The sequence below is a fragment of the Saccopteryx leptura genome, chromosome 6 (assembly GCF_036850995.1).
Source record: "Saccopteryx leptura isolate mSacLep1 chromosome 6, mSacLep1_pri_phased_curated, whole genome shotgun sequence".
NCBI classification, from domain to species: Eukaryota; Metazoa; Chordata; class Mammalia; order Chiroptera; family Emballonuridae; genus Saccopteryx; species Saccopteryx leptura.
In genome coordinates this window covers 165344325-165369988 of record NC_089508.1, presented here as the reverse complement: position 1 = coordinate 165369988, position 25664 = coordinate 165344325, and the positions used below count along the sequence as shown (strand labels likewise).

General features: G+C 41.4%; 1 protein-coding gene across 1 annotated transcript in view; it reads right to left on the bottom strand.

Annotated features, from left to right (window-relative positions):
- ARHGAP26 (Rho GTPase activating protein 26) overlaps positions 1-25664 on the bottom strand; it is a 462432-nt gene that overhangs the window by 108992 nt on the left and 327776 nt on the right. Inside the window, 1 exon segment of the mRNA XM_066344335.1 lies at positions 13059-13218. Within this exon segment, the coding sequence (XP_066200432.1) occupies positions 13059-13218 (160 nt within the window).

The following is a 25664-nucleotide window of genomic DNA, read 5'->3' as shown; positions in this document are numbered from 1 at the left end:
TTAACTCAAACTTGAACACATGAAAGTCATTTACAAGCTGTTTATTGCTGGTCACCTTCTGGTCAGGCCGAGTTTTGCCTCTGTTCTAAAAGCTCCAGTTGGAATTCTAATGGGAATCTAAATTAGTCATAATTTTGTTGGGTATTCCAATTTATTTTGTTTGGAAGAGATCATTTCAAGAAAATCAAATACCAGTTTCCTTTATTCTTTTGGGCAGAATCACTGTACAAATGAGCCTACTGAACAGCAGAAGGGAGAAGTAGGTGTATGGAGCTCTATCACGTGGCTGAAATAATCTACTTATTTCACAGTGACTTCCCAAATTAACGTGATAAGGGCTGGGTGGGGGGGATATTGTTCTATGCCCTAAGTGCTTTGTTAATTCTGCCCAAACTTAACTAATTCTTAGTCAGGAATGCCTTAGAAATAAGTTACTAGGACGACTGTATGCCTTCTAAAAGCTACTGGGGAATAAGACTGCAAAATACAAACATAACTCTGGGTAACTCTACCAAGTATCCCCAACTTCAAGCTTCCTATACATGGAATTATCAGACTATTAAATACCAAGCCTTCCCAGGAAGCCTTGCAGCAGAGTGGTGAGAGGTGGCTGGGCCTCTGCAGTCAGGACTGTTGGTCGAATAAGTTTGTAAATAAAATATATATGTTTGCTCGCTTATAGTTTGCATTGGGTGTGGGGGACAGGCTGTAAGCAGGCAGGGTGTTTATAGCCTAAGGCTTAGTTTTAAGACTAAGCTTTTCCACACAACCTTGACTATTGCATGATAGACGGTGGTGCACTCTTATGAGGAATCCCATTTATGCCTCACATAAGTGACTTTGTATCAGAGACTTCCTTGTTTGTATACTGGATTAAAGGTTTTGATTTCTACACTATAAAATGGGGTCGAGGAGCCCATGTTGGAGGAGAGCAGAGAAAAGGCCACGTGGAGGAGAGGAGAAGCAGCCAAGATGGCGGAGTGCTGAAGGAGAAGCCAGTTTGTGCAGAGAGAAGGAGATGGGGAACAGAGGTGAATAAGGCTGGTGAGGTACAAACCTTTGATTCTAGGAAACTCGGATAAGTCAGTGGCTTTGGGAGCCCTGAATGGAAAGAGAAGTGTTTTCTCATTGTGGGTATTTCTTGCCCGCTGGGTGCAAGCTAGGATTAAAGCTAATGGCCCACCAGTTCTTGGCTCTGTTGTTTCATTACCGTCTGTCTGAATCAAATGCAAACCTGCATGGGCCAGGCGGCTGTGATGGTGGCCGTGGCTACTGGCTGTATAAGGACCCAGGCTGAGTCTTGGTTCTGCTTCCTCAGTGGGCAACAACAACAGCTACACTGATCTCCCCATCACTGCTGTCAGCAACACTGTCACATCACCGCAAAAAATATAGGATAGGAATTTACAGTCATTTATGGGTAGAAAGCAAACAGGCTTTGGAGTCAGACAAGCTTTGGAGCTCTCTGGGCAAGATCCTTAACTGCTCTGAGTCTTAATTCCCTTGTGCAAATGAAGATCTAACACCTGCCCTGCAGAGCTATTGAAGTGATAATGCTCTTAAAATGCTTAGCACAGAAGCTGGCAGAAATCAGGCAGGTGGTGGTGGTGGTGGTATAAAAAAATAACCAGGTCCTGGCTGGTTTGCTCAGTGGTAGAGCATCGGCCTGATGTGTGGAAGTCCCAGGTTTGATTCTCGGTCAGGGCACACAGGAGAAGCACCCATCTGCTTCTCCACCCTTTCCCCTCTCCTTTCTCTCTATCTCTTTCTTCCACTCCCACAGCCAAGGCTCCATTGGAGCAAAGTTGGTCTGGGTGCTGAGGATGGCTTCATGGCCTCCGCCTCAGGCACTTGAATGGCTCCAGTTGCAACCAGAGCAATGCCCCAGATGGGTAGAGCATCGCCCCCTAGTGGGCTTGCCGGGTGGATACTGCGCGGGCACATGCAGGAGGCTATCTCTCTGCCTCCCTGCTTCTTACTTCAGAAAAATACAACAACAACATAAACAAAAAACCCACCCCAAAACAAACCCCTCCCCAAAACCCACAACAATTTGACTGCTTATCATCTTAAGTTATTTACATGGATCATCTCATCACTTTCCTCACAACAACCCTATAAGAAACTTTGTAGGGCCTATCATTACCAGAAGGGACCAATCCAAAGTGGTCTACCTCGGGCCAGCCTGCAGTGTGTATGGGTTCTTGACTTCATGCAGGGAAGATTTCAAAACATCAGTCCAATTGATTTTGAGAGTATGTTTATTAAAGCTGGAGACAGTAAAACAAAGGAAAGACTTAGGTAGAAGAAGCAAGAAGAGAGAGCCTATGTCAGGCGTGGCCAACAGTTTTTGCCCCCAGGCCAGATTAGAAAGAAAACTTTTTTCACAGGCCAGACAAAATATTAAAATTAAAAAATGTTAAATACAAAAATGATTCGTTTAAGTAAACAAAATTTTATTGTGTAATTTGTTTATGAATAAATGTAAGTACTTTAGTACAACAAATTAACAAAAAAACTAATGTGATGTGTTGTGGCACTTTGTATCGCCTATTATTTTTTTAATATCTGGCTCTATTCTTGTAGTAGCTATTCTTAACACAGCCTCCAAATGTAAATCATTCACTCTTGATCTTTTTTTTTTTTTTTTTCTGAAGCTGGAAACAGGGAGAGACAGTCAGACTCCCGCATGCGCCCGACCAGGATCCACCCGGCACGCCCACCAGGGGCGATGCTCTGCCCACCAGGAGGTGATGCTCTGCCCATCCTGGGCGTCGCCATGTTGCGACAAGAGCCACTCTAGCGCCTGAGGCAGAGGCCACAGAGCCATCCCCAGTGCCCGGGCCATCTTTGCTCCAATGGAGCCTTGGCTGCGGGAGGGGAAGAGAGAGACAGAGAGGAAAGCGCGGCGGAGGGGTGGAGAAGCAAATGGGCGCTTCTCCTGTGTGCCCTGGCTGGGAATCGAACCCGGGTTCTCCGCACGCTAAGCCGACGCTCTACCGCTGAGCCAACCGGCCAGGGCCACTCTTGATCTTCTTGTACTTTTATTTAGATTCATTAAAGAAAAAGTTTGTTCACAAATATGTTAAGCTGAAGATTACTAAATATTCCTTGGCAAGTTTTTAAAATTTCCATATTCTCTATTATTCAATTGCTTATAAAAATTACACAGATAAGTACAAAAGTTGTAAATCTTTATAATGGAATTTTTAAAAAAAATAAAGAAGTATCACGAATCCATTTGACCAATTATTGGAAGTTAACCCTAGATTAGTCACACGCGGAATTCTTTTCCGCGTATCACTATCTTCTTAAATATCTCGATTTCTAATAATCAAAGATGCTTCCACTTCTGAGTAGCTGAGATTTTAACTTTCATTGTTGTACAGTGGTTAGATATTGTAGTTTATGTATAATGACTTAAAAGTACCACTTATTTCATTTCCACAGTGTGTCATGTGAAGAATATTAAAAATTTAATCGCGGGCCGCACAAACTCATTACGCAGGCCGGATCTGGCCCGCGGGCCGTATGTTGGCCACGCCTGGCCTAGGTGGTGCTGCTTTGGCTCTAGAAACGTCACAGGAACGACGTAAGGCACGCTGAGTTGGGTGAGTTCACTGAGAAGTACAAGTCCCAGGGAAAGAAGTGAGCCAAGACGGGGCTGCTGTCAGCTCACTTAAAAGTCAGAGAAAAGGGGGCTCTGTTGACAGGTTCAGGGAGTAAGCCCAGGAAGAGCTGCCACTGCCCACTGCTCCCTGGTTGTAAGTCCTGTAAAGACCCTTTAAGTTTAGAAAAGAAAAAAAAAGATGCACACTTGAGTGGGTGTGCTCCAGAGAGCCCTTGCTGGGTCCTTTGTCTTGAGGTTTTCATTTCTCTCTGTGGGCAGGAATCCTAGGGGAGGGCTCAGAGGAAGGTCTTAACAGAATATTCATTAGTTTTCCAGGTGTGTCCTTCAATATGCTGATTCATCAAAATGAGTATCTAGAAGAGTTGGGGTAATTCTGTGGTCACTTTTATCTTTAAAGAAAGTCATTGAAAAGGGCACTGGACTGAAGTGGGTCTGTCCCCGCCCCTGCAAGATCTGGAATGTGTAAATCATTTGCTCCTAAGAGTCCTTGGTTAGGGAAGATAAGACCTTGTGATTCACTAGGTGGCTGTAAAGTACTCATATCTCAAATTGTCTGGCCTTGTTTAACTATTTTGTCTGTTTCCTGACTTCACTTGCCAAGGAATTTCCTAGCTTCTTACTATTCTGCCTCACTATTATTCTCGCCATCTTGTAGGTGAGGAAACTGACACTCAGTGAGAGGGCCTGATCAGTCCAAGGTCACACAGACGAGCACAGCTGACTAGGACCCAGACAGCTTGACTTTCTGGAACCACTTGTGGTATTTTATACCGATTGTTAATTTGAAAGACAGAAGACAAAACAGACAGATCATAAGTTTTAGTGGATCTGATTTTATCACTTACTAGCTCTGTGAGTTTGAGCAAGTTACATAACTGACATTCAGATGCCTCATCTGTAAAACCCCCAGGACTGTGGTGAGGACTAAAGCACTTAATACAATTTGACGCTCAGTGCTCAAGAGATGTTATTGCATTCGATAAAAAAGTATAAGAAGGAAAATAACTGGAGACTCAACAATGAATTATTTGCAGTCAGGACATGAGGATTTAATTTATAAGTGCAAATTTAATTACTGCTCTTTGCAAAACATCGATCGTAACTGCTTACAGCAATGTTAGAATTTGCTGTTCTCTTTCCCTTGTGTTGCCTACAAAATCCACATTTCACTGGCCTCTCCCTCAGGCCCATCCTGACATTGCAGACCACTGACACTGTGGAATATATTCCTCGATATTTCACATATAAATTTTACACCTCTTCCAACCCTATGCGTCACATGCTCCTGCAACTGACAAGGATGAGAACCTTCCTGCAATGTGTGTGGGTACTCTTTATTATGTGCTGTGATTTGTATGGGAGGAAAATTAGGTCATGATGAAGAGTTCCTGGTCTATAACTCTAAAGTAGTTCTGAGAAAATAAATCAGTGACAGAGGTCTGGAATTAAAATGCAAAATAGAAAGATTTTTATGAGAGAAGACCCTGGGCATTTTCTTGAGACACTAATGTATCAGGGTCCCAAATAATAATGGGCAATAACAAGTACAGGCTTGTTTAATCTGAGGAGTGTCTGTTTTGGGAATGAAGGGCTAGAACAGTGGTAGTCAACCTGGTCCCTACCGCCCACTAGTGGGCGTTCCAGCTTTCATGGTGGGTGGTAGCAGAGCAACCAAAGTATAAATAAAAAGATTTAACTATAGTAAGTTGTTTTATAAAGATTTATTCTGCCAAACTTAGCAAAAATCCAACATAAAGTACTTGGTAAGTAATTATTATTATATGCTTTAACTTGCTGTAATTCTGCTTTATAAATTTTATAAAGTAAAGTTACTTCCCTACTTTATAAATCACCATTACTGTGGAACCAGTGGGCGGTTAGAAAATTTTACTACTAACAGAGATACAAAAGTGGGCGGTAGGTATAAAAAGGTTGACTACCCCTGAGCTAGAACTACTGTGCAAGGCCCACACACTATCATCTCTCTCACAACAGATTGTGGAGGAAGATTGTTTAGGGCATGAGAGCCACACGTCTTTCCATTGGAAAGCCAGACCAGTCTTAGCAGGACTCATTTACTGCAACAGTTAAGAAGCCAAAGGCAGAGGCTACAGCTACACAGAGGGTTTTTAAGGACAGTTGGAAGTCTGATGTCCTGTTGATATCAGCATTTTGGCAGAGAGATCAACAATTTGGAAAATAGTTTGGGGAGTTTTATTAAAAATCCCTCAAAAGGAATCGGTGCCATTTGGTTACCGGCCTGAATAATCCATGGGATGCTGTGATTGTCCTTATCTCCAGATTCTATTTTCTGTTATCTTTGTTGACAGAGAAGAATAGGGGAAAATATAATAAAACTCCATCCTTATTTGAGTAACACTAAAAGGAGTTTAATAGTTCAAACAATGATCAGTTTATCTAGGGCTTATTGATGGGAACATACATGTTCATATGCACAACCTTATCATATTCATGAGGACTAACTTGCATAGCACTTGACACTGAAAAGGGGAATCAGAACTAGAGAGAAGCATTCCAGCCCACCATACAAGTAAATCTAGCTTACTTCTAAACCTCTTATGGACAGGACCAAAAAGAGCATACTCAGGGACCAATAGAAGGAAAGGTAACAAAAATTAAAAATAAATAAACAAATGAAAAAAATCATGACCATAAGATACAAGATCGGCTTCCCAAGCAGACAACAGTACCAGGGATTATCTCAATATAGTCAAGCATCCAGCACACATCATCATCATATTCATCATCATCATTATTATTGTTAATTTTGCCTATCAACAGCTGCTTGAAATATCAAGGAAATACAATGGCCAAATACTTGTCAGTTGCCAGAAATTGTTCAAATCAACTGCATTTTATTAATTGATGTACATTTTGTACATAAACTCCAACACTGGTGGAACGGATTTTAATACTGCCAACATTTTGGTGAAAGCAGAACAAGGCAGTTTGGTGGGCCCAAATTAACTCTAATGCAGTGGTTCTCAACCTGTGGGTCGCGACCCCGGCGGGGGTCGAATGACCAAAACACAGGGGTCGCCTAAAGCCATCGGAAAATACATATTTATTATACAATACATTTTTTTTTTTTTTAAAAAACCCACAGGTTGAGAACTGCTGCTCTAATCCCAATAATTTAATTCAAAGATACTACAATTTTAATGGGAATGCAAGGTTGCTTAGGGCTTGGTGCTTATCCTAGATGTTAAGTGGGGCCTTCCATGGTTGCTAGCTCTTCTCCTTGACATATAAAAGTAAAAGTTAACGTACATTAAAAAGGGCACTGATCTTTGATGATGTCTAAGAATTAACAGCTCAAAGATCAATACTCCTATCTCTTCCAAAGTAAAGGGAAAGACTGGGAAAAGAATCACGACAATGTATTTTGTAAAACATCAATAGGCACTAAGGGGTGCGATACTGATGAAAGCAGGTGGTGCACAGGCACGCAGAGACACCCACAGCCTGTTCCACGTGCAGAACCTCTTTGAGTACCGCAGTCAAAAGAAATATCGGAGACTGTAAGAAAACAAGCAGGTCCAATCCTACTATTATATAGTGAAACTTAAAAGGAAGATATAAGACATATATACGTATTAACCTGATATTTCATGTTTAACAAAAACTATGAAAAGAGACCATTTATTTCCTTGATAGGGTTGTTCTTCCTGGACATTTAAATTTTTTCAGAGTCACTGGCATAAGCTTTAAAAAAAAACAAAACCTTGTAAGAAATAGCAGAATTTCTGGGATCTGGGGTATCTTAGACAAATATAACATTTAGTTTAAAATCCTAACTAGAAGCATATAAATATTGGTAACTTTCACTATAAGCCCAAGTACTGGCCTACTTGATATTTTAAGACAGGGTAATTAGCTGTGAGCTGGGGAAAGAAGTTGTCCATAAAGAAAGAGAAATTTTAAATAACTGATCATTACCTTTAAAACAAAAATGGAAATAGCCAAAATCTTTTCAATTTAAACTTTCAACTCTAAAACCCGATTCCTGGTAAAAAGCCAGACTCTTAAATCTGTTCTTCTTTAGCTCTCATATAATCCCAGTACAGTTCAGGGTAGGAGTCGCTGATGGGAAATGATGGTGTGACCTAGTATTTCCCTTTAGAAAATACTTTTAGTTCTGGCCAGGAGAACCATTCGGATCTATCCCTACCCTATAATAAGTAAAGGCTATAGGTCAAAGGTTACACCTTCTCAGTAAAATTTTTTCATACATACCCACAAGTTTACAACAGTATGGTCAACTCCACTGTTTTGCTATTTATTTCACAAGTGATTCTGATCTCAAGGATCAGAGTCAATTTGGTTCAGATTCCCAGGATTCTTTCTTTCTAAAATGATGATATAATCATTTTGCCCCTCTACCTGGGAACTTCAGAGCTCCCACCTTTCAGGCTTCCAGGCTCCCATTTCCCCAGATTCCAAGCCCTGTGACAAAGGGGCTAAACCCAGCTGTCTGGCACCATCTCCCACCACTTGCTAACATATAACCCACAGTTCTTTCACAACCATGCCATTTTAATAGACTCACATTGATACGTGTTGATTAATTGATGAATGTTCCCAAGGAAGGCTCATGTCTATTTATCTGTCAGAGTTCATACAAGCAGATTAAATATTTCTCCTCAGTGTGCCACACACTTTTTTCATCTTACTGAATGTCACTTAGCACATTGTTTTATGCTTAGTTATACCTGGATAAAACAGGAGCTCCTTGGAGAAAAAGGTTCTATATTACTTATATTTTGCCAATAGTGAATGTTCAATAAGCATTTACGTATCAAATAGAAATGAACTAGAATAGACTTTAATAGCTATTAAAAAAGCAGTCCTAAGTTCAACTCTTCTTCCTCTCCTAACAAGCAGCTTTGTAAACTTTCTGTACTCTAGGCTCACAATTTATAAAGTAGAGCTAAAAGAACTGACCTTATACTATTGCTACGAAAAGGAAATGATACAATGGATATAAAGCTGCTTAGCATAATATACTGAGAATAAGTTATCAGTAAAAGCTAGCCATTACTATAATTAATATTATGTCTAGACTATGTACATTAAAAAGATCCCTTACCTTCAATTGAGTCAACAAATCAGGATGTATATAAACTGCATGGAAAAAGAAAAGCCACCATGCACCCCCAAACACAATACCTTATCTTTTGGCTTGTCCCTCTCTGCTTCCACTGACATTAGGATAGCTACTTCCTACAACTGTCCCATACATGGCTTCCCACCCCCAGTCTGTTGGAGGAGGTGAAAGACGATTTCTGGAGCATCGCTGACAGGGTAAGCATGTGGTTAGCATGCTGCAATCTGACCAGACTGAAGGTCTGCGTGAAACACGTCAGCGGGGCTCTGAGGAAGGAGGAACGAGCGCTCTCTGTGCAAACAGCTGCTCAGCAGGGGGTTTTCTGGACACAGAGGATGCTGTCTGGAGGGCGTGTGGGATGTGCCAGGGACAACATAACCGGCACATCCTCATCTCTAACCCTTAGGGCTGAATGTCTCGTGTTAGTCCGTGGTACACACGGAGGGGAGAGGAAAGAGGAAGGAGGGAAGAAGGCTGGGAGGGAGGGAAAGAGAAAACACCGTATGTTTTAGCCGGTGAAAACATTGAAGCCTTTTTCCTGCTCTTGAAAAAAAGATATTTTATCAAGTAAAAGAACCTGATTTTCTGGCTAGCATGTACCCCCCCAGCCCTCTTTCTAAAAAGGCAGTGGGACTAAGTGACCCTTTGTTCTAGGCTTAGGCCTTAAGAGGCCTTGCAGCTCACGTGTTGGCTTGCTCTCCTGCAAGTCTGGCCTGTGCTGCTGCATGATGAGAGGTCACCTGGAGGGGAGAGAGCCTATGTGGGAGAGGAGCAAGATGTCTCAGCCAACAGCTACTGCCGAGGTCCCAGACTGCGGTAAGGCCATCTTGGATCCTCTAGTCATAGTCAAACAGTCCCAGCTCATTCCATATGGGGCACACATAAGCCCTGCCCAGAACTGTGAGAAAAAGAATCACTGCCGTTCTAAGTCACTACATGATTTGTTATGCAGTAACAGACAACTGAAATAGGCATCTTATTACTTTGTCTCCCCCGTCTCTTCCAATGCCTACACACCTGGGTTTCTATACCCTCTTTCAGTACTGTCCTCTACTGATTCCTGGGTCCCTCTCAATTTTATTCCAAGGCACAAAGTAAATACCTTATATAAGACATTCTTACCAACATGAGAGACTTTCATGTCAGTAACTGAGCTGGATGCATTAACACCCGTATTAGGAATTGTTTCAAGCAAGAGGGCATCTGTTATCATGTGCTTCTTGTGGGGGAAAGATGCTGTTGGGAAGCATTTCCTCCCTCCCTCCCTCCCTCCCTCCCCTCCCTCCCTCCCTCCCTCCCTCCCTCCCTCCCTCCCTTCCTCCCTTCCTTCCTTCCTTCCTTCTTCTTCTTTTGAGAGAGAGATGGGAACATCAAGTAGCTCCTATGTGTGCCCTGACCAGGGAATCAAACCAGCAACATCCACACTTCACGCTCCGGGACAATGCTCCAACCAACAGAGCTATCCAGTCAGGGCTTGGGAAGCATTTCTTCAAGTGAGGTTTCAGGATTTTGGCCAATTTCTAACACTGAAGTTGGAAAATTAGTCACTCCAAGATATTTGTGTATGTGTGTTTCTACGAAGTTATAGCCAAGGGCAAGGGAATGTTCATTAAGTACTGTTACCTATAATCTCAATATTACAGATTTTACAAAACAAGTCTGACAGTATTCATCTGAAGATGTGAAAGTGCTCTGAATTTAATGGCTGAAGTTGAGTTTTACTGGCAGGAAATCCAAAGAACTGTCTCCAGAAAGTCAGGGCCTATGGATGGCGCTGGATGCTAGGGTTCCTGTGAGGTGAACACAGGCTCCCAAAGGAGGCCAGTGCGGCACCTGCTCCTTTTATACCATACCAGGTCTGAAGCTACGTTTAAAAAGGTGTCACGTTGCCTTCTTCTAAGTTGTTTTTACCAGAAAGATAATCCTGATGAACATTAAGAATGTTCTCCCCGGGATAATGTACATATACATGCGTTGCATATAACTTGGGTCCATCATGAACCCCAGATTAAGGGGGTACACTAGCTCCCTCAGGACTGGAGACACACGCCCTGGTGCAGCCCTCAACCCAGGAATGCTCTCACTCACACTCCCTCATCGGCTCCCACAGAAACACGAACCTCACTGATTCACCCACTCGCTGGCACAGGCTGACAAAAGAACAGAGTGAAGGACTGCAGTCCCCTCCCTTGTGCAGCTCCCCGAGCCTGCAGCGGACAGTAACGCAGTGTGCAGCTCACCCAACTGCACGAGTGTTCTCAGCAGCCCTTGCCCACAGGCTTACAGGCCTGGCCATGCATTTCCTATTTCATTTCTATATTTTATGCCCAAGACAGATGCTGCTAGTTTACACAGTTTCAATATTGTTATTAGCAGTATCCGGTTCTTTTTTCTGTCAGGCTACTTTCAAATATGTTTTTCTTGTTTTAAGGCCCAAGGACACCAAAAATGGTTACAGTTCAAAAGCCATTAGATGCTACCTGCTATAAGCTCAAATATTTTTTTTTTTTAGGGACAGGACACATAACCAAATTGTTTATTCCTTAACATTTAATATTATTTTATTTAAGAAAAGGTTAAGTTATAAAATGTTCTATTTTGGGAGAGGGACACATGACATTCAGGGATGGGCTTCAGCTCTATTTTCAGAGAATTCTGTTGAGATTGCTGAAAACAATGGTTTAAACTTACTAAACCTTACAGTTAGTAAGAGGTAGCAGATTTGAGTCCAAAGTGGTGTGTCTTTAAAACCCATATTATTGCCCTGGCCAGTTGGCTCAGTGGTAGAGCGTCGGGCCTGGCATGTGGAAGTCCTGGGTTCGATTCCCAGCCAGGGCACACAGGAGAAGCGCCCATATGCTTCTCCACCCTTCCCCCTCTCCTTCCTGCCAAATTCTACCTGCCAGATTCTTGGTTAAATTCTTTACACAAATCGCCTTATTTAATCCTCATCACAACCCAATGGAAAGAATGTGGCACACTGGTTATGGCCACCAAACTGCTTCCCTTTTCTCTGAGCACAGTTAGGTTACTTTCCCAGCCTCCCTTGCAGCTAGATGCAACCATGTCTGGCCAATGGAATGTAGAAGAAAATAAGGAGAACATCCTCTCGGCTTGGCCCATACAAACTTCCCCAGTCTTCTATGCTGTCTCATTTCCTCCACCAACTGCCTGATTGCAGAGACCTGCAGAGCAGAAGGCAGAGCTACATGCCGGGAGGAACCTGGGGTGCTGAATCACTCACTGTACAATATGTCAAACTCAGAATTCCTACAGTGAACTGTTACGTGAGCAAGAGATCAACTTCTATTGTCTTGGGTCACTTGATAGTTTGGAGTTGTTTGTTATAGCAATTAGACTAGACAGGTACTACAAGTACTTGTTTTATAAGCATAAGAGGTTAAGCAATCTGCTTAAGGTCTGACAGTTAGTAAGAGGTAGCAGATTTGAGTCCAAAATGATGTTTCTTTAAAAACCATATTATTGTTCTGGCCAGTTGGCTCAGCGGTAGAGCATCAGGCCTGGCATGTGGAAGTCCCGGGTTCAATTCCCAGCCAAGGCACACAGGAGAAGTACCCATCTGCTTCTCCACCCTTCCCCCTCTCCTTCCTCTCTATCTCTCTCTTCCCCTCCTGCAGCCAAGGCTCCATTGGAACAAAGCTGGCCCGGGTGCTGAGGATGGCTCCATGGCCTCCGCCTCCGGCGCTAGAATGGCTCTGGTTGCAACGGAGCAATGCCTCAGATGGGCAGAGCATTGCCGCCAGGTGGGTATGCTGGGTGGATCTCGGTCGGATGCATGCGGGAGTCTGTCTGACTGCCTCCCACTTCTAACTTTTGGGGGGGAGGAAATCAGCAAAGGGCATCTACCAAATGAGACTTACAATAGAACTTTCTTCACTGGATTGTTGTGAGGATAAAAAGATAATATACAGGGTGGGCAACAGAGGGTTAACAGTTCATATGGAAAAATATATAATACAGGAATAAACTCTGTGTTTCGCATACTAACAACTGTAAACCTCTTTTTGTCTCTCCCTGTATATAGAGTATTTAGCACAGTTCCCAGTATTGTATAACACTCCGTAAATGTTCACCACTGTCACCACCATCACCACCATTGTAGCCACAGCTGCCATCAGGAGATGACTGTCATCACTGCTATCACCGCCACTATCAGCAACGTCATCATCTCACAGGTCTCACTAGTGATGTGAACACCAGTCAACCCTGAATGCCACTTCCAACTCTGCCTCCCTCAAGGCAAACTCTTCACTTACAGTGACCAATTATACCTGTTACCTTTTCATGATTTTCGATCAGGATCTCAATGACAATGTTCTGAAATTTGATGTCCATGATGGCTGCTACTGTTTCTTCCTGAGGCCGCAGCAGTGTAGGTCCGAATACCACACCAAGGTTTGCCACTGTCATCAAATTCTGCTTGTGGTTGTTAGCAACACTGGGAGAAAAGAAATGGCACAAATGAAAGAAATACCATACAAACAGACAGCTGACTTCCTTCTACCTCTCCAATTTTTAGACTCCTCATCTAGAAGGAACCGGACCTTGGGAGACCTTTCGATATCCTTGGAGTTCAAAGACAGACTTTTCTATTCATATTTTCATCTACCAAAGCTTTCTTCAGTGTTCAGGCTACTTAGCTATTTCAGGATTTGACACTCCTTATCATTTCCATTTTGTCTAAACCAGCAACCAAAGCAGCTGCCTTCCAAAATATGAACTTTTGCACATCCAAATCCCTGTTCTGCAAATTCAGGTAACTGCTAATCCTGCTTAGTTACAACTGCTAAACTTGGTTGCTGCTTAAACCACTATGATCAACAGCATTTTCTCTAGCTCAAATATAAAAACCCTTGACAGCTTTGACACATTTGCAAACATAGGCATAAAATAGACCTAATTTTTAAAATGGGTAGATCTAGAAACTTAAAAAGAAGTCAGGAAACTCAGTACTTTAGGCTCAGAATATTAAAGCTCCATCACATGAAACGTGAAATAAACAGAAATAACAACGCACTACTGTAGATCCATATATATGGCTGTGCTTAAATTGTCATTTATGCTCAAAGGCTAAGAACACACAGGGTCAGCAGTAGGTGGGTTTGAGTAATTTGCTAAACACATATGCATATTTTGGGATAAGTAGCTACTCAAACATATATATGAACTCCATACCCAGGCCACCATGGCTGAGCTGTAAAACTTAATTGTCCATTTGCTGGTCCTGCATATAAAAATATATAAACTACCTATTGATGAAAAATAAGTTAAAAGTTAAGGCCATTCAGTATTGTTAAAAAAACAGTAGGGGTTTCCCTAAATCACCTGTTAGAAGAAGGAAACTATTCATTATGAGAAACTAGAGGGAAATCGGGCAGAGATGTCAGTTTGCACAGACATACCTCCCTAATATTTAGTGCTATTTATAGTGAGTGTTTTTTTTAACACAATTCAGTAAATGCCTGCACTGTTTTGCTTTGTATAGTTCTATTTTGTAAGAGAAAAAACGGTTCTACTGACTTAAGTGTTTTTGAAACTGACCCTTTACTGAAATACTATCTCAACCAATTTTATCAGCAGATGTGGACTTTGCTATAATAATTTTCTAGGACTGGAAGTAATTTCCTAAAAACTTCCTCCTCTGAAAGGGGGATGGGGGTGGTTAGCTCTATGAAACTTTCACTGTGGAACAGCCCAGTTAGGAAGACAATTTGCTTTCTGACTGCGAAGCAACACCTGCAGCAAGAAATTTGCACTCATCTCCTGGCATGCTTCTGTTCCACATTAGAATATTTTACATTTTCTTGTGTTCTTTTAGTTTTCCATTCTGTCCAGAACTGCATCAAGTTTCTAGTCTGAAAGACTTAATGCAGATGGTTAAGTCCTTACCTGGAGCAAGGGGGAAAGACTTCGGTTCTGTGCCTCAATCAGCAAGTATGCATATTTAAAAGCTACTTTTAACACCATTACTTTCAACATGAGGTCCTGTGTGCAGAAGTGAATTCCATGCCCTTCTATTTCCCCACCCAAATGAGCTAAGTTAGTAAACTTACCCCTCCTGTCACAAAAGTCCCTTGTGCAAAGAATCAACAAGCTATTTATGTATGAAAGCACTTTAAAACTGTAGAGCGATAAAAAAAATATATGGTTTGGATGATATCATTCTTCACTAACATGCTCCTAAGCACTACCTCTGACACAGGCAGTAGCCTCCTAACTAGGCTCCCCGGCTGCAATCTCTAGCTTCAGCTTTATCCTGCCTGCCACTACCAGTTACTGTCAAAAACTCAGCTCGGAACACGTCATTCCTCTGCTGGAAGGTAGAACTCAGTGCTGGACAGAACACAATGGCACAGTGTTCGCAGTGTGTCAAGTGTTTTCCAATGCTTCTATTATTTGGATGTTGATAATGACAATTCTAAAACCCTTGCTGAGTGCTATCATTTTGAATATAAAGTCCAAACTTATGAAATAATACACCTTTTCCCAAGTGACCTCTGCCACTTCCCAGCTCTGAATGCATGGGCAAGTGACTCAGTATGTTGAAGCCTTGGGTTCCTCTCATTTAAGAACAATTTCTATTGAATTCATTGGGGTGACACTGGTTAATGAGATTATAGAGGTTTCAGTGTACAATTCTATAACACATCATCATCACTATACTGTATTGTGTGTTCACTTCCCCAAGTCAAGTCTCCTTCTATCATCACTTATCCCCTATACCCTCTTTGGCCTCCCTTGTCCATGGGTAGTTACCATACTGCTCTACCTAGGAATCACTTTCTATTTTGTTGGTTAGTTTATTTTGCTCATAAGGTTCCACATGAGTGAAATCATATGGTACTTGTCTTTCTCTAACGTATTTCACTTAGCGTAATACTCTCCAGGTCCATCCATGCTGTCACAAAGGGTAAGATTGTCTTTAGTTTTATGGTCGAGTAATATTCCACTGTGTAAGTGTACCACAGCTTTTTTATCCACCCATCTATTGATGGGTACTTGGGCTACTTCCAAATCTTGGCTATTGTAAATAACACTGAAGTGAAAATAAGAGTGCATGTATCCTTTCAAATTAATGTTTCAGACTTCTTCAGATAGATTCCCAGAAGTGGAATCACTGGTCAGAAGGCAGTTACATTTTTTATTTTTTGAAGACATGCCATACTGTTTTCCACAGTGGCTGCACCAGTTTGCATTCGCACCGACAGTGCACAAGGGTTCCCGTTTCTCCACATCCTCCCCAACACTTGTCTGTTGATTTATTGATGATATCATTCTGACAAGTGTGAGGTGATAGCTCATTGCGGTTTTAATTTGCATTTCTCTGATGATTAGGGAAGTTGAGCATCTTTTCCATGTCTGTTGGTCATCTGTATGTTCTCTTTGGAGAAGTGCCTATTAAGGTCCTTTACCCATTTTTTAATCGAATCGTTTGATTTACTGGCATTGAGTTATAGTTATATAAGCTCCTTATAAATTTTGTATATTGACCCCTTAACAAATGTATCAGGAAATATGTTCCCCCATTCAGTGGGTGTCTTCTCATTGTGTTCATGGTTCCCTTTGCTGTGCAAAACCTTTTTAGTTTATTCATTTATTTTTAGTTATTCATTTATTTTTTTTCTTTTCCTTGCACGAAACATATCAGGAAAAACAATGCTACGAGAAATGTCTGAGATTTTACTATGTTTTCCTCTAGGACATTTATGGTTTTGAGTTGACCATTCAAGTATTTCATCCATTTTGAGTTTATTCTTGTATATGGTGCAAGAAAGTTGTCCAGTTTCAATTTTATTGCATATATCTTTCAATTTTTTCCAACATCACTTATTATATAGAGTATCACCCTACTGTATGTTTTTGCCATCTGTCAAATATTAATTAACCATACAGGCATGAGCTTATTTCTGGGCTCTTTATTCTGTTTCACTGATCTATATATATGTCTGTTTTTATGCCAGTACCATTCTGTTATGATTACTATGGCCTTGTAGTACAGTTTGATATCAAGTAGTGTGATTCCTCTAACTTTGTTGTTCTTTTTCAAGATTGCTGTGGCCATTCGGGGACTTTTATGGTTCCATATAAATCTCTGTAATATCTGTTCTACTTCTGTGAAATATGCCATTGGTACCTTGATAGGAATTGCATTGAAATCTAGAGTCCTTTGGGTAGTATGAACATTTTAATGACATTAATTCTTCCCATCCATAAACATGGTAAATGCTTCCAGTTATTTGTATCTTCAATTTCTTTCTTTAGTGTCTTATAGTTTCTGAAAACGCCTTTTCCATCCTTGGTTAAATTTATTCCTAGGTATTTTATTTTTTTCTTTTTGATGTAATTGTAAATGGAATTGTTTTCTTAGTTTTCCTTTCTGATAGTTCATTATTAGTAAATAAAAATACAATTGATTTCTGAGTATTTTGTATCCTGCTATTCTACTGAATTTATAATCAGTTCTAGAATTTTTTTGGTGAAATCTTTAGGGTTTTCTAAATACAGTATCATATAATCTGCAAATAATGACAGTTTTACTTTTTCTTTTCTAATTTGGATGCCTTTTACTTCTTCTTGTCTAATTGCTGTGGCTAGGACTTACAGTACTATGTCGAATAAGTGTGGTAAAAGTGAACATCCTTGTTTTGTTCCCAATCTGAAAGGAAACATTTGTAGTTTTTGCCCATTGAGTATGATGTTGGCTGTGGGTTTGTCATCTATGGCCTTCACTATGTTGAAATATGTTCCTTCTATTCCCACTTTACTGAGAGTTTTTATCATAAATGCATGCTGGATTTTACAAAATGTTTTCTTTTGCATCTATTGATATGATCATGTGGTTTTTATCCTTCATTTTGTTTATGTGGTGTATCATGTTTATTGATTTGCAGATATTGTACCAAACTTGCATCCCCAGAGTAAATCATACTTGATCATGGTGTAAGATCTCTTTAATGTACTGTTGAATCCAGTTTGTTAATATTTTGTTGAGGATTTTAGTATTTTTGTTCATCAGGGATACTGGCCTATAATTTTCTTTCTTTGTATTGTCTTTACCTGGGTTTAGAATTAGAATAATACTGGCCTTGTTAACTAAACTTGGCAGTCTTCCCTCCTCTTAAATTTTTTGGAATAGTTTGAGAAGGACAGATGTTAATTCTTCTTTGAATGTTTGGTAAAATTTACTAGTAAAGCCATCCAGTTAGGACTATTGGTTTTTGGGAGTTTTTAAATTATTGCTTCAGTTTTACCAGTTGTAGTCTGTCTGTCCAGAGTCTCTGATTCTTCCAGTTTCAGTTTGTAAGTTTCTAAAAATGTATCCAGATTGTCTTATTTGGTGGTTGTTCATAATATATAACTTACAATCCTTAGTATTTCTTTGGTGTCATTTGTTACTTCTCCTCTTTCATTTCTCATTTTATTTATTTGGGTATACTCCCCTCCTTTCTTTAATATATTTTTTATTTTTTCCCCTCCTTTTTTTAAAAAATGACTCTAGTTAAAGGTTTGTCAATCTTGTTTATCTTTTCAAAGAAGCAGCTCTTGGTTTCACTGATCTTTTGCTTATATTTTAAAAATCTATTTCATTTATTTCTGCTCTGATCTTCATTATTTCCACTCTTATACTCACTTTGGGCTGTGTTTGTTGTTCTTTTGCTAGTTTCTTTAAGTGTAAAGTTGCATTGTTTATTTGAGCTTTTTCTTGTTTCGTGAGGTAGGGCTCTAATGCTATGAATTTTCCTTTTAGGACTGCTTTCACTTTGTCTCATAGGTTTTGGGTTGTTGTGTTCTCATTTTCATTTGTTTCAAGGCATCTCTTGATTTCTTCCTTGAGCCTATTGTTAACCCATTCATTGTTTAGTAACTTGTCATTTAACCTTCATGTTGTGTGTGCTTTCCAGCTTTGTTTCTTGTGATTGATTTCTAGTTTCATACCATAGTGGTCAGTGAAAATGCTTGATATAATTTCAATCTTCTTAAATTTATTGAGACTTGTTTTGTACCCTAACATGTGGTCTATCTTAGAAAATGTTCTGTGTGCACTTGAGAAGAATGTATAGTCTGTTTCTTTGGGGTGAAATGTTCTGAAGATATCAATTAAATCCATCTGACCTAGTGTGTCATTTAAGGCCACCATTTCCTTGTTGATTTTTTGTCTGGAAGATCTATGCATTATGCCAATGGGGTTTTCAAGTCCCCAACCTTGACTGTATTACTGTCAATCTCTCACTTCATGCCCATCATGGTTTACTTTATAAATTTAGGTGCTGCTATGTTGGATGCATAAATGTTTACAAGGGTTATATCCTCTTGTTGGATTGCTCCCTTTATCATTATGTAGTGCCCTTCTTTGTCTCTTACTATAACTTTTGTTTTAAAGTCTATTTTGTCAGATATAAGTATTGCTACCCCAGCTTTTTTCTTTCTTTCCATTTTCCATAAAGTATCTTTTCCATCCCTTTACTTTTAGTCTGTGTGTATCTTTTGTTCTGATGTGGGTCTCTTGTAGACAGTATATATATGAGTTTTGCTTCCTTATCCATTCAGTTATTCTGTGTCTTTGGATTAGAGCATATTATATTGATAGGTATGTATTTATTGCCATTTTATTCTATTAACTATCTTCCTCTGCTTTTTCTTCTTCTTCATCTTCATCCTCTTCCTCTTCTTATTCTTCTTCAAGAAGGCCCTTTAACATTTCTTATAATGTTGGTTAGGTGGTAACAAACCTCTTTAACTTTTTCTTATCTGGGAAGCTCTTTCTCCTTCAATTTTAAATGTCAGACTCACTGGGTAAATTAGTCTTTGTTGTAGATCTTTGCTATTCATCATTTTGAATATTTCTGGCCTAAAATGTTTCTATTGAGAAATCAGCTGATAGTCTTATGGGAGTTACCTTGTAGGTAACTAACTGTCTTTCACTTTTTGCTTTCAGATTCTCTCTTTGTCTTTAACCTGTGCCTTGGTGTGAGCCTCTCTGAGTTCATCTTGTTTGGAACTCTCCGTGCTTCTCGAACTTGTGTGTCTTTTTCCTTCAACAGGTTAGGGAAGTTTTCAGTCATTATTTCTTCAAATAGGTTTTTTTTTTTCTGAAGCTGGAAACAGGGAGAGACAGACAGACAGACTCCCGCATGCGCCCAACCGGGATCCACCCGGCACGCCCACCAGGGGCGATGCTCTGCCCACCAGGGGGCGATGCTCTGCCCCTCCGGGGCGTCGCTCTGCCGCGACCAGAGCCACTCCAGTGCCCAGGGCAGAGGCCAAGGAGCCATCCCCAGCGCCTGGGCCATCTTTGCTCCAATGGAGCCTTGGCTGAGGGAGAGGAAGAGAGAGAGAGAGAGAGAGGAAGGAGGGGGGGATGGAGAAGCAAATGGGCGCTTCTCCTATGTGTCCCGGCCAGGAATCGAACCCAGGTCCCCCGCACGCCAGGCCGATGCTCTACCGCTGAGCCAACCGGCTAGGGCCTCAAATAGGTTCTTGATCCCTTTCCCTCTCTCTTCTCTTTCCAGTACCCCTACGATTCAGGTGTTGTAACACTTTATGTTGTCTCCAAGGTCCCTTAACCTAATCATTAAAATTATTTTTTCTTTTTGGTGCTCTGATTGGATGTGTTTTTCTACCTTGCCTTCCAAATTGCTGATTTGATCCTCTGCTTCATCCAACCTACTCTTTATTTCTCCCAGTGCGTTCTTCATTTCAGATATTATATTATTCAATTTCTGATTGGTTCTTTTTATTGCTTTCTATGTCCTTTTTCATGCTATTGAGCATTCTTACAACCACTGTTTTGAACTCTGTATCTGATAAATTGCTTGCCTCCATTTCATTGAACTGGAAATTTCTCCTGTTCTTTTATTTGGGCATGTTTCCCCATTTTGGCTGATGCCCCTATGTGTGTTTCTATGTATTAGATAGATCTATGGCTCCCAGTCTTGGTGAGGTGGCCTTATGTATTAGGAGTCCTATAGAGTCCACTGGTGCAATCTCCTTAATCATTTGAGCTGGATGCTCCCGGAATGTCCTTTGAGTGGATATGTTGGCCCTCCTCTTGTAAATGAATCTTGATTGCTACTGGCCTGTTCATATGTGGGATCGACCCTCAAGCTGGCTGACTGTGAAGTTCAACCCTGACCACGGTGTGCAAACTGCTGTGAAGGCGCTGACAATACAGAGTGGAATTTGCCTCAGCAGGGTCTGGTGCCTACTGAGATCTCCGGTTGGATGTACCTGTGAAGCTTATTGACTCCTGCTCTGATGTTGTCTAAAGCTGGCCACTGGGTGTGTTGTTCTTGGCCTCTTAGGAGAGATTTTGGTGTAAGTCAATGTCCAGCACTGCCTATGACTGGCTCTGGGCAACCTGCTTGGGGCAGTTGATATGGCTTCTTCTGTAAATCCTTGGATATAAGACTTCTCTTATGTTAGTCTTTAGTAGATTATTCAGGATGACTGTTCTATAATGTAGTTGTAATTTCAGTCTGGTCCTGGAAGGAGGTGAGTGTAACTTCTAGCTAATCTACCACCATCTTGGACTTCTTAAATTGTGTTCTTTTCCTTAAAAATAAAGGAAATGGATGGGTAAATAAAATACTTCGTGAGATTATTGTGTAGATTAAATGTGACAATTAATGGGAAATGTAGTAATTAGTATAATTAACTACCTATTCTTACTTTCTACTTTCCCACCTATCTGCCTTTGTCATTCCTCTGCAGAGAATGTTCTTACTCTTCTTTCTTTGCTTGGCAAACTGGCAATCAGCAAGGCTCAGCTCCAGTGGTTTCCTTCTTTTCGGCAGTCTCTGTCTAGTCTTTCCTCAATCTCCCATTGCTCACTGAAGGCAGAAGTGTTGTCCCTATCTTGTATTTGTTACATGGTATTAATGTCCCTACTGCTGCCTTAGGATAGACACTGTACTTATTTTAAGTGTTACCACCAGCAGTAAGTACAGTGCATGGCCCAGGAGAAGCACAAAAATGTTCACTGAGGTGTGAAAAGATGATGGAAGCTTCTCAGTAGACATAAAACAATTATTCTCAATGCAGTTATTTACTCATAAAACCTCAAATTATTACTGATGATTTGGGGGGGAATATATTTCAACCATCCCAATCTCCCCTTTCAAAGTCCGGAGCTGTGTTCCATTTCTTAGATTTAATTAATAAGCAACAATTACTCAGGTTTGCAGGCCCCAATGCCCAAGGGCATTGGGGAAAAGGTACAGTACTTCTAGATAAGCAAGTCTGAATAAAATGGCCTGAGGCTACCTAACATAATTAATTTCCTTTTTAATGATCTGTTTAATTTTAGAACTTAAAAAATACATTGATCTAAGTCTCACAAAACTTCTGGAAGAAAAAAGCTGCACATTTTATGACTAACTACCATTATCTTTTGGTACAGTAAAGTAATAAATTGATCTGTCACTTGATTATTACTCTCACAACTTGGTACGGCTATGTTCATTACTCCAGACTGAATTATTAATGGCTTGAGCTCTCTATGTATTCCAGAGAGAAGGGCCTGGACCTCAGCCTCTGCCGGCACCAGCCATCCATTACAGCCCGACGAATGTACAGATGTGTGGGCGGCTGGCGGCAGAGTGCTGAGAAGCCCAGCCCAGCAGAGGCCACGGGACTCATTCATTAGCAAGGTCTATAAAACACCGAGAGCCTGCTTTCAGGGTTGGTAATTGAGCTGCTTGAGTACTTTCTCTCACAATCCATAATGTCATGTTGAGTCTTGACTTAAAATCCACGTGCAAAAGTTTCTTGTGCCTTTCACATTCCACTGAAGGAGATATTCATTCCACCTGACATGTCTTTCAGGTGTCCAGGTCCACATGATTCCTGTGTGGTGCCTTCTGAGAACACTGCCGACTCTACAGGCTTCCTTTGCAGGCTGCAGAGAAATCATTTCCATTTTATTTTAACCTGGGGGAGACCCGGTTCCTCTTGTGACCTTTAAGAGTTTGCTGTAGCAGCTGAGAAACAGTGCATCTCCTCAGGAACATGTTTTCAGGGCTGTTGTTAAGGGATTTGCACCCCATGTTCCCTGAAGTTTCCTCATGATTGCAATAAATGAAGAAAAAGCAGGTTCCAAAGAAAATGGCCTCATCAGAAAGAGCCTCTTGCCACCTTCGTTTCAAGGGAAAATGGATAGGAATTCTGGATGGGACAGACACCCTTTGAGGATGAAAGTAAGCCACTTCCAGATGAGGATGATGATGGGGAATATTAGGAGGGGATTAGACGTAGCCCACCCTTCTGGGGCTTGTAATGCAGAGACCGCCATGCTATCATAGGTATGGCATCTGTTTTCTTAGCATTTAAATAAGATACAGAGCTCGGTGAGTTCTAAGTAGTATTTTACAACCACAGCCTGGTCCTGATGTACTCCAAGAAAGCATAAGCCTATTGCTGGGTTTATAATTCATTTAAGCTTCAGGCCTGGAGCCTGGAGTGTTTTGTCAAAGCTGAGTCCTGATTCCACTGGACATGGTGTGAAGACAGATAACACTATCTGCAATAGTTGTGATGAGCAGAGCAACAGCAGAGCAACCTTATCAGCCATCCTTGATCTGTTTGCTTCAGCTTCCAGTGTCAAATAATATTGATAAGTTAGACTTGTAGGGTATTTTAGAGTTTACAAGGAGCTCTGCAACAATAATTTACATTTATCTGACCTACAAAAAACTCTAGAACAGGAGCTCTCAAACTTTCTTAACAATAATCCATGGTAGGAAATTATTTTCCAATGTAATATATTTTCCCATGCAACATGCATGCATACACACACACACACACACACACACACACACACACACAGAGTTTCGGGAACACAGAGTGTGATAAATTCTGATCATTTTCTATTTTTTTTTAACATACTACATTGATTTCACAACCCACTGATGTGCTATGACCTACAATTTGAAAAGTGCTATTCTAGGTGTATAGAGTACAAAAGTTATCTCCAATTTACAAATATAAGAAGGCAGGGAAGGGCTAAGGAAGACAGCACAGGACAGTAGTTAAAGTCAGATAGAGATTGCGAGCAGGGTGACCACAGTAAGTCAGTCACTTGGTATTTCTCTATACCCACTTTTTCACTTGTAAACCAGAAGCAATAATATCTACTTCACAAAGTTTTAAGGCTGATTAAGTACCATTAGGTGAATAAATCTCTTGGCATCAAACAGTGGCTTAATAAGTGACAGCTGCTACTGTTTATGGTGGGAGTCAATGTGGTGGTGACGATAGTGGTAGAAGTAGCAGAGCAGCAAGTGCCAATTTAAAGCCACACTGTTAGTTGGTGATGTCATTAATATCCTGTCCAGGGACCTCTAGTAACCTGATTCTGCCTGGGGCCAGGAGGCCTACTTCCTCCAACTATGTTTCAAGGGCTTCTGTCACCCTACATATCTATACTTCTGTTCTTAATATTCTTTCTTTTCCAAAGTTACAAAATGCTCCAAATCGATACAAAAGTTCAAAACCTATTATTATTTGTCTTCCATCACTTCCTTATAACCATCTCTAGCACAACAGGCTGAGAGCCCCACAAGAAGCTACAGCAAACCCACCACACTCACTCTGCCTTCAGGGGCACTAACTTGCCCCTGGCCTGCCAGCAAGCCCTTCCCTAACCATCCAAAGCCCACCTCCCTGAAAAGCCCAGCTCCAGACACTCTGTTTATACAGGGCTCTCTCCACTAAATGATTATGTTCACAGTCAATTGCGTGGGGACACTTCTACACCGACTGCTCCCCTTCTAATAATCATGGTCCTGAAACTCATCCTTGACGCCACACAGGCAGGTCCTGGGTAGGCCCCCGGTTACCAATTCTGAAAGCGGTTGAGTGGGTGGGCACCTAGCTGCAGTCAGTAGCACTCTGCTCTCTACTACCCTCTTGGGGGTAGAGAGCTGTAAGCCCTAGGGTCGAGAGGAATTAGCTGGAAATGCTGCTGCTAGAACTATGCTTTTTTGTGGCTAACCAGGCAAGTTTAATTTCCTGGGTTGTTAATGTGGTTCCTTTAATCAACTTCAAACTCATCCTCAGTATGTAATAGGGAGTGGCAGGGGGAATCCCACCACCACTGCCTGCCTGTTTTCTACTAAGTCAGACTGCGTGTGTATGTGTCGCCTGGACGCCATCTGGACTCGGTGAGGCGGGAGCCATCGGGATGGTGCTGAAGTCCCCACCAAGGAAACCCATCAGTCATGTATACAGCTTTGCTGTGGTGCCCAAGGGCTAGCATCAGAATGCGTTTAAAACAAATTGTACTGTGTACATTTACCAACTACATTCTATGTCCTTCTGGGAGTGGTTAACCAATGAGAAGCCAGACCCGAGCATCTAATATATCAATAGGATACTTTCACACATGAGCATCTTCAAGAGAATCCTTTGAGGCAGGCAGGGAAGACTGTAACTGCATTTTACAGATGAGGAAACCGGAGTACTGAAAGTTACGTCATTTGTCTGAGGTCACACAGCTAAAGAAGGGCAGAGTGGGAGGTGGGGGCTGTGGGGGGAAACTGGGCGTGGCTGCAGAGCCCAGACTCTTAATGGTAGCTGCTCCCATGCGACAAAGGGTCAGTTCAGCTGACGGTAAAAGAGGTATTCATTTTCCTCAGAAAACCCAACCCAACATGAATATACCAACAGTTACATGCTTGAGCTTGTGAGGAAACCAGTAGTGGTTACAACAGAAAAAGAAAGGCTAGCCCTGGCCGGCTGGCTCAGCAGTAGAGCGTCGGCCTAGCGTGCGGAGGACCTGGGTTCGATTCCCGGCCAGGGCACATAGGAGAAGCGCCCATTTGCTTCTCCACTCCTCCGCCGCGCCTTCCTCTCTGTCTCTCTCTTCCCCTCCCGCAGCCAAGGCTC